The sequence below is a fragment of the Colobus angolensis genome, unplaced genomic scaffold, assembly GCF_000951035.1.
Source record: "Colobus angolensis palliatus isolate OR3802 unplaced genomic scaffold, Cang.pa_1.0 Scaffold315, whole genome shotgun sequence".
In the NCBI taxonomy this organism is placed as follows: Eukaryota; Metazoa; Chordata; class Mammalia; order Primates; family Cercopithecidae; genus Colobus; species Colobus angolensis.
This window is the reverse complement of record NW_012116433.1, coordinates 561,320-571,722: the sequence shown is the minus strand read 5'-3', so window position 1 is coordinate 571,722 and position 10,403 is coordinate 561,320. Positions and strand designations below refer to the sequence as shown.

The 10,403-nt window shown below is 37.1% G+C and overlaps 1 protein-coding gene across 4 annotated transcripts in view; it reads right to left on the bottom strand.

Moving 5' to 3' along the window:
• Positions 1–10,403, bottom strand: part of TDRD5 (tudor domain containing 5) — a 100,598-nt gene that overhangs the window by 17,448 nt on the left and 72,747 nt on the right. For all 4 annotated transcript variants that reach the window (XM_011951128.1, XM_011951124.1, XM_011951127.1 and 1 more), the window contains 3 exons: positions 7,816–7,998; positions 6,599–6,742; positions 681–882 (listed from right to left, as the gene is read on the bottom strand). In XM_011951128.1, the coding sequence (XP_011806518.1) occupies positions 681–882; positions 6,599–6,742; positions 7,816–7,998 (529 nt within the window). The remainder of the gene's footprint in view (positions 1–680; positions 883–6,598; positions 6,743–7,815; positions 7,999–10,403) is intronic.

Genomic DNA, 10,403 nt, shown 5'->3' with positions numbered 1-10,403 from the left:
TTTAATAGAAATAAAAACATACTTCTACACAAAGAGCTGTGTGCAAATGTTCATGGCAGCTTTATTCATAATGGACAAATTCTGGAAACAACATAGGTGTCCATTAACTGGTAAACAGGTAAATTGTGGTATATCCATGTAACTGAATACTATTCAGCAAATAAATAGGAACAACTTTCTGATACTGGCACAACATCAATGAAACTCTAAAATATTATGGTAAGTGAAAGCCAGCCAGACATAAAAACTATGTATTATTCCATTTATATGAAATTCTAGAAAAAGGAACGTGACATGCCAGAAGCCAGCAAGCAGGCAATGGGACTGAATGCAAAAGGGCACAAGGAAACTTTTCAGGCTGATGGAAATGTTATCATGATTATGGCTGTGATGACAAGACTATCCACTTGTCAAAACTCAAAGAACTATACACTTGGCAGCCAGAAAATTTTCCTCTATACAAATAGGACCCCCCCACCCCCAAAAAAAAGTGCAGAAAGAAGAGTGGCAAAGTTAAAGGAACAATTGAGCCCAAACATAAAACAAGGACTTAACACAAATGCTAGGGTCAGTAATGTTTCAAGACATATTTTGCAAGGGATAAATGAAGGTTTTTTTAGCAACATGGCAAACCATCATGTTTGTCAACTGTGAGCATGCACAAGTACACACAAACATACCAGAACCAGAGGGCTTTTCTGCAGAATCATCCACTGCAGGAGTTGAACGGGGTACTGCTGTGGAAAGCTGAATTTGCTTTGGCTGAGTCTGACTGTTGTTGGGTTCAGACTGGCTCTGGTCCTCTGACTGGGTGAGAGAGGTATAGAATTCTTCCAATTTGGGCAGTGTGGAAGAATCTGAAGAACCATTTATGTCTAGTTGCTGCAGAATGGGAAAAATGGGGCAAAAGCATGAAAAATGTTAGTATAAGAAGAATTAAGCCCTATTTCCTTACTTATAAGCAAAATACAAATATTTCCATATTATAATTAATAAATAAAACTACCCACTTTCAAGAACCTAGATACTCTCTAGAAAAAGCGAGTCCATCTCTATCTTAATGAACATAAATTCAATTCAAGAAACATTTATGGAACACATCCCATAAGCAAACAGGGCACCGAGTGCTACCATACACAGGCTGGGAAAGGGGGGCAGGGCACGAGAGAAGTGACGTTCACTGAGCACCCCGTGTCGGGCGCGGTGCTAGCTTATCTGCATGTGTTTCTTCATTTGAACATCAGAACAGGGGTCCTAGGTAGGTGCTACTACGTCTTCTTTCACTTAGCATAAGGCTTTTACAGAGTGGTTAACTTATCCAACGTCCATCAGTAAATGGCAGGGTGTAGATCTGAACTGAGGCCAGTTTATGTTCTCTGTGCTCTACCATGCCACCTCCCCGTCAGACAGGATCCCCGTCCCTAAGGGGCACTCAGTCCTCAGTCAGGGAAATAGTGTGTGTGCAGCTAGCCATGAAAGGAGGCAAGAGCTGCATGCTCCTCAGAAGGGACAAAAAGGCCAGGGTTTGAGAGAAAAAGATGAACTTCCAAACTGAGACTGAACTTGAGCTTAAGTGAAGGGAGTGCCAAATTTTAACCATTATGAAACAGACCCCATTTCCTACCATATAGTCATTGCTGAAGTAAGTACTCTATGGTTATTTAATAGCATTCATCTTTGGTGATGTCAACTGACATTAACCTGAGTAAAAAGGACCCCATCAGATCAAGCTGTAACAAACTGAACTAAGTGGTTTATCATCTGGGATCTGCCTAGAGCAAACTGAAACAAAAAATGTACAAACAGATGTAGGCTTGTTTTTCTGGCTCATATGCATCACACATTTGATATCAGCAAATGTTCCTTCTGTGGCAAAAATCTATAGCAGCTCACTTTCAAAGATGGCTGGCATGAATGTGGCTTATGTAATTATATAATATACAAATGCCTGTGTGTATAACTTTTTTTGGTTGCAAAAAAGAAATTCTAAAACTCCAGATAGCTATACTGGGCAATACAGTATGTTATTTCAGGACACCAAAGATCTGGACTCAAATTTTTGCATAGTTTATGCAATTCACATGTGTACTTGAGCTACCTTTTATCTTCATTTAAAATGAGGCTGAGAATCAGTGAATTCTTTCAATAAACTACAATAATAATTAAGTAAATCAATATTTATTAATATAAATTTTTTAAGCTGGGGAGATTACTAGTTCAAATCAGTCTTTGCAGGTGGGCAAACTCAGAGCACAAAAGGTAACTTGTTTAAACTTACTAGTCAGGGGTAAAGACTAGGCCCTAGATTATAGCACTCACAGAACAGTGCTTTTTACATCATGCCCTACTGCCTATGTTTTGCTGTGTAATAGATAATACAGAGAAACATTTTTAAACAGCTATATCTTCTTTCTTGACAAATACGATTTAGGAAAGACGCACTGTTGACACATATTTAAATGCATCCTGATAGCTTTCACTCTAAATTTGTATGACATTTGAAAGCAAGTATGTATAGTAAATTTAAGCAATTAGTTGACAATAAGTCTTTCCCTTCTAAGAGTAATCTAGAGCCTTACTACTCAAAAGTGGTGTTCACTCAGCAACATCAGCATTGGTTGGAAGCCTGCTAGGCATGAAGAGCTTTGATCCCTACCCCAGATATGCTGGATAAGAATCTGCATTTTTTTTTTTTTTTTTTTGAGAGGGAGTCTGGCTCTGTCGCCCAGGCTGGAGTGCAGTGGCCGGATCTCAGCTCACTGCAAGCTCTGCCTCCTGGGTTTATGCCATTCTCCTGCCTCAGCCTCCCAAGTAGCTGGGACTACAGGCGCCAGCCACCTCGCCCGGCTAGCTTTTTTGTATTTTTTAGTAGAGACAGGGTTTCACCGTGTTAGCCAGGATGGTCTCGAACTCCTGACCTCGTGATCCGCCCGTCTCGGCCTCCCAAAGTGCTGGGATTACAGGCTTGAGCCACCGCGCCCGGCCAAGAATCTGCATTTTAACAAGATTCCCAGGTGACCTGTATGCACATTATAGTTTGAGAAGCACTGCTCTACCATATTTATTCTTCTGTAGTTATAAACGACTGGTTCCCTCACAGTTGTTTGGAAATATACCATGATGGAACTACACATAAGTCTCAACAAACATGTTCATGATTTATGAAACATGTTTCATAACATGAAGAAATGCCCCAAATCACTTCACATCCACTAGAATGGCTATAATAAAAAAGACAGATGATTATAATCATTGGCAAGAACAGCAAGTGTTGACATGGACAAACTGGAGTACTCTTAAATTGCTGGTAGGAATGTAAAATGGCACCGCTGCTCTGGAAAATATCCTGGTAGTTCCTCAAAATGTTAAACATAGGGTTACCATATGTTTATCTAGTTACATACCAAAATAAATGATAACATGGCAAGGAGTAAGAAAATGGCATAGGGCAGAACTGTGGGAGACATCACAGGGAGCAAGCCTAGAAAGTACGTTGGGAGGTGGGGGAAAAAAGATCACGGCATCACAAAAGCCAAAGGAAGATTATGTTTCAAGAAGGAATGCAAGGTTACTTTCAAATATTGCTGAGCAATCAGGTACTGTAAGGTTAAAACATGTCCACCTAATTTAGCAACATGGGAATAGATGGTGACTTGAAGGATAATCACTGTAGTATTGCTGACAGTCACACGAAATCTTAAAAACAAGATATTCATCAGAACTATTTAAATCAGCATGGCATATCCATACTCTGCCAGAGTTTAAAGCAATGAGGTAGGTTTGTAAGTACTGATAATGGAAAGGTGCTGAATTGTATGTATATTATGTTCTCATGTATGTGTTTAGTTTCTCGGAAGAATACACAAGAAACTGCTTATGACGGAGTTGGATTAGAAGAGGCAAGGATATCTTATTTCCATAACTTTCAGAACTACTTGAATTTTAAAATTCTGCATATGTAGTACTTTTATAATTTTCAAAGGCAAAACATGTTTGTCTACATAGGGGATGAAAAACAAGTGTGGTAGCTAGAGAGGACTGTGGGTTTAAAAAAATTTATAATGCTTAAATTTTGTTTAGATGGAAGGTACATTAACATGTTTAAATGCTTATGAGAACACTCCAGTAGAAAGAGGTTGAAGATACAGACAGCAGGAGAGGACTATATCCTAAGCATACTTCCAGTCCCAAGCCTTTTGAATAAGGCATATTCAACCTGCATAGTAAGTACAGGTTGCTTTAGAATAGGAATAGAAAAAGGCATAGAAAAAGAAAACTTTCTTAAGAAATACACCTTAAGAAGTTCATTATGATACAGTAAAGATTTTAACATTGTAAATTCTCTTCATGGGGTATAAAGTAATAGTATAAAACTACATGACAGAAAAAGTTTGAAGACTCAGATTTCCCGATTTCAAAACTTATTAAACAGCTAGAGTAATCAAGACAATGTGACACTGGTATAGGAACAGATGCATAGAGAATAGGAGAGTCCAGAAATAAACCCAATCATTTATGTCAGCTGATTTTCAATAAGCATGCCAAGACAATTCATGGGGAAAGAATCATCCTTTCAACAACTAGTGCTGATACAGCTGAATGTCCACATGCAAAAGAACAAAGTTGGACCCTATCTCACACCATAACAAATTAACTCAAAATGGATCAAAACCTAAATGTAAGAGCTAAAATTATAAAATGCTTAGGTGAAATACAGGTGTAAATCTTTGTAACTTTGGGTCAGACAATGGCTTATTAGGGGATACCAAGAGCTCAAACAACCAAATAAAAAAATCTATTGGATTTTACTTAAAAAAAAAAATACAAAAAAAAAAAAACAAAAAACCTTTAGTGCTGCAACGGACACCATTAAGTGAAAAAGAAAAACAGAAGAGTAGAAAATTTGAAAATAATGTATCTGATAAGGGACTTGTAATATGATATTTTCTTATATCCAAATAACAAAAGACAACCTACTTTTAAAATGGGCAAAGGATCTGAATATCTTGTCAGAGAAGATAAATTGCCAATAAGCACATGAAAAGACACCCAACATCATTAGCCATCAGGGATATGGAAATAAAAACCATAATGAGACACCCTTCACATCCACTAGCATGGCCATAATCAAAAGAACAGGCAGTAAGTGTTGGTGAAGATATGGAGAACTGGAACCCTCATACACGGCTGGGGGGAACATAAAATGTTGCAGCCACTTTGAAAAACAGTATGCCAGTTCCACAAAATGTTAAAAGCAGAAATACCATACGATCCAGAAACTCCACTCCTAGTTATATACCTAAGAAAAACTAAAACGTGTTCACACAAAACCTTGTACTTGAACATTCTTAGCAGCATAATAGCCAGAATGTGAAAGCAGCCCAAATTCCCACCAATTGATGAATGGATAAACAAGATGTGGTATATCATAGAAGGGAATATTATTCAGCCACAGAAAAGAATGAAGTACTGGTTCATGCTACAACAAGGATGAATTCTGAAGACATTATTAATGCTAGGTGAAAGAAGACAATCACAGAAAAGCACATACTGTATGCCTTTTAACAGACAAATCTGTAGAGACAGAAAGCAGATCAGTAAGTAGCTGCCTAAGGCTGTGAGAGGAAGGGGAAGGAGTATGACTGCTAATGGTCATGGGTGAGTTTTTTTGAGAGGGTGATGAAAATATGCTAAAATAGACTGTAGTGATAGCTGCACAGCTGTGTATCCTAAAAACATTGAATTGTGCACTTTAGCAAATTATAATGGTATATCAATTATATTTCAATAAAGCTGTATTTTTAAAAAAACATGAGAAACAAAATATAAAAGCCTACTTTATCCTAAAACTAAATTCATGCATTAAGTAAGCTACATTTCTGGAAGAGACCATTCTATGAAATACAGAATGACTTTATTATTGTCATACAAAGTAACCATAGTCTGAAGGAAATGTGTCACTTAGAAGGTTCTTCATCCCTAGATCTGCTTTTCAACAAGTCTTCTAGACTTAAGCTCTTTATTTTCAATGTAACACAAAAAGTAAAGAGGTCTGGCAGCCAAATTTCATGATTCACACAAATTGTCCTGCTGTTTTCAGGATGCTCATAATATATTCAGGAAACCTGAAACAAATATTCTACACCAGGATTACTGCTTTCTGCCAAAGCAATGTGAAAGAAGAAACTAGTCTATATTGTGCAACAGACACAGAGTTTAAAATTATGACTAAGTTATAGGAAAATCCCAATTTTCTCTATCTCTAAGAGAGGTTTAATCATTTTTAAAATTCTAGGTTCGGGATTCTCTTCTGAAGCAATAAGGAATTATGTTTTCATTTTTAAATCAACTTATGTTTTATGTATATGTATTCTACAACTGCTGAGAGAGGTCATTAATCACAAGTATTCTGGGGTGCAAATGCACTCATAACTCTAGTACAAAGCCCAAAAAGTCAAATTTATCAACAGTAATAGCTACAGCAACCTGTTAAGAGATAGGCAATATCAAACTATGTAAATTGAGACAATTTTGCTTTCTAAAAATGAAAGGACTTCCTTATGCAAACCTGTCCCAATAACCTGCATTAGACATTTACCTTTTGAGTCCTGTTTGTGCCAGTATTTTTTTGCTGAGCACCCAGTACTTCTGGTTTATGAACTTCTACTTTGGTTCCATTTACAAGGCCTGAAGGCTGCCAAGAATCATCCCATGTATCTTTGGGGACAGAAAAACACCAGTCCTATAATGAAAAAATGGCAACATAAACTGAGATAAAGTGCCCATGATCCAAAAAGAGGATAACTTGGGCAAGATAAATGCAAGAAAGCAACACATATTAAACCAAAAGGTATTTATTAACTTTCTATATCAGTGTGACTTTCCTCCTTGCTCTATTGGTCCATACCCAGTATCTTGAACTCTGAACACATGGATCTCAAAAATAAATAAAACTCTTTTTGTAGTGTTTTCTTTAATATCTTTTTCATGGCCAGATGATTTTTTTCATGATCATCTAGTATTTAAATAGCACAAACAGGAAGGAGCAACATAATTTCAGATACTATTATAGCCAGTGGGAAATAAATTTTATATATATATATAGTTAGACCTAATATTAGCAAATATGCTGACTCCAGAAATCCAGAGGTTGTATTACAAGGCTAAAGCAACAAAAGTAAAATTAGAGAAAATGGTTTCTTTAACTTATTTATAGATCCTAAGGGCCTTGACTAGGGGCCAATTATAAAATAAAAATCACAATGATATGTGGGCAGATATGCAAAAATTGGTCTATGGTTTATTGTCCCATGATGAAACCTCTGTCCCACTACATGCCACTACCATTTTTTAAAATCATGTATTCTTTGAATTATGGTCTGATAAATAACTTTTGAATTCCAGAATATATAGATTTCTTGAGACCTAGACAATTAAATTTAAATTTCCTTTTCTCAGTACTGATTTGCTTTCTTTTCCTTTTTTTATTTTTTATATTTTTTTAGAGATAGGGTCTTATTCTGTCACCCAAGCTGGTGGAATGTAGTGATATGATCTTGGCTCATTGCAACCTCCAGCTCCCAGGCTCAAGCACTGATCCTCCCACCTCAACCTCCCAAGTAGCTGGGAGCACAGGTGCACACCACCACACCTGGCTATTTTTAGTAGAGACAGGGTCTCACCATGTTGCCCAGGCTGGTCATGAACTCCTGAGCTCAAGTGATCCACCTGCCTTGGCCTCCCCAACTGCTAGGATTACAGGCTTGAGCTGCATTGCCCAGCCTGATTTGCTTTCTATTTTTCCTAGGATCTAACCTTCTGTGGCATCTCTTTACATGATGAATACTGATTCTTTCCACCAACGCTTGCAGTAAATAGATGGGAGGCAGCATCACCTCCTTTTCCCATCTTAGCCTGTAGAGGTAACCAGTTCTCATCCCAAATATCATCACCTATGGTCACTGACTCCAGGCATGGCATTCCAGTGGGGATCTCATCCTAAAATGTAACAGAAGACAAAGAAAAACTATCATTTATAGTTCCTATATGAGCATATAAAATTCAGGTTTTATAGTTTTTTCCTGACTCCAAGTAAAGATGACAGTTTGAATTCACAATTTATTACTTTCCCTTCTGAAATGCTACCAAAATAATAAAGAGATTTAGGATATAATTTTTAGAGTCAAAGAGAACAGAAGAGGAGAAAACACCATCTACTTTCTGGGTACAGGAAAGCAGACAAGTGACAACTGATTAAGTAGTCCTGAGAAAGTGGAATCCTGAGTTTGTAGTGAAAAAATTGAGAAGCAACCCAAATCTATACAATATATACCTTAAAAACTCAGAAATTTGTACTAAAAGGTTTTAGGAATTGAGGGTGTAAAATGGGAATGAAAAAAGCACACTGGCTGAAAGTCTGTGTAAGTAGGACTTAGATCTCCAGATACTCTCCCCTATTCCAAGGACTCAGGCAACTACATCTCCTTTATCCGCCAGAAGACCAGAAATATTCTGGAGGGTAAAACTGAGGATGGAGCAATCATAAAAAAAAATTATTAAGGAAATAAATGAAGGTTTTTATAATGAATATTGAGATCCCTGGCCCTCTTTTCAACAGCAGAACAGAAATGAAAGAATGCATGAACTTGAAGACAGATCCATAGAAATCATCAAATCTAAACAAAAGAGAAAAAAATATTGGGGAAAAAAACACAAAAAAACAACCAAACAAAAAACCCAAAATAGAGCCTCAGGAACTGTGGAACAATACCAAAAGATTTAACATATGTGTCATCAGAGTCTCACAAGGAAAACAGAAAGAGTATAATGCAGAAAAATAATTTGAAGAAGTGTGGCTGAAAACATCCAAAATTTGGTGAAAGACATAAATCTATAGCTTCAAGAAGTTCACCAAAACCCAAACTGGATAAACCTAAAGAAATCCATGCCTAGACAGGTTCTACTCAAGTTGCTGAAAACTAAAGACAAAGAACTGTCTTGAATGTAGCCAAAGAAAAATAGCATATTACTTATAAAGGAAGAAGAATTTCAATTACTGCTGATTTTGCATCAGAAACCATGAAGGGCAAAAAGAAGAAGAATGAAACTGTTAAAGTGCTAAAAGAGAAGAAATGGGAACCCAGGTTTCTATATACAGCCAAAATATCCTTCAAGAATGAAGTAATAAATATATTCTCAATAAAGAAAACAGATTTCATGGTCAGCATACCTACTCTAAAATAATTGTTCAAGGAAATTCTTTGGACAGAAAGGAGATATCAGAAGCAAACTTGGAATATCAGAAAAAGAGAGATCAACAGAAATGATAAATATCTGGGTATATATAATAGACTATTCTGTTGAACTTTGAAAGAATATTCTTAGAAGAATATTCTTGAAGATGGAAAGCAAAAATTATAACATCACAAATTGTATGTAGGTGTAATATATAAGACAAGGATGGCATAAAGGAAAAAGGAAGGGGTAAAAAGACCTAAATAGTAGAGTAAGATACTGACATTCCAAAGTGGTAAAATGCTGACTAAGTACACTGTAAAAGTCAAGAATGACAACTGTAATTCCTAGAGCAACCACTAAAAACACTGTACAAATAAATATAATAAAAACGTAGTACTTTGGGAAGCCAAGGCAGGCAGATCATGAAGTCAGGAGATTGAGACCATCCTGGCTAACATGGTGAAACCCCATCTCTACTGAAAATACAAAAAAATTAGCCGGGCGTGGTCGTGGGCACCTATAGTCCCAGCTACTCAGGAGGCTGAGGCAGGAGAATGGCATGAACCTGAGAGGTGGAGCTTGCAGTGAGCCGAGATCGTGCCACTGCACTCCAGCCTGGGCAACAGAGCAAGACTCCATCTCAAATAAATAAATAAACAAATAACCATAGTAAATAAAATGGAATACTAAAAAAATGTTCAAATAACCGACGAGAAAGAGGAGGCAGATGAATGAAAATAAGGGGAACAAACAGAAAAATAAAATGGCAGATCTAAAATAAAAACATATATATAACCACATTAAACATAAATGGTCCAAACCATACGAATTAAAATTCAGATTGTCAGAGTGGATTAAAAAATAATCAAACTAGGCCAAGTGCAGTGGCTCAGGCCTGTAATCTCAGCACTTTGGGAGGCCCAAGGTGGGCAGATCATCTGAGGTCAGGAGTTCAAGACCAGCCTGACCAACATGGAGAAATCCCATCTCTACTAAAAATACAAAATTAGCGGGGCATGGGGTACATGCCTGTAATCCCAGATACTCAGGAGGCTGAGGCAGGAGAATAGTTTGAACCCGAGAGGCAGAGGCTGTGGTGAGCCGACAGCATGCCATTGCACTCCAGCCTGGGAAACAAGAGTAAAACTCCGTCTCAAAAAAATAAA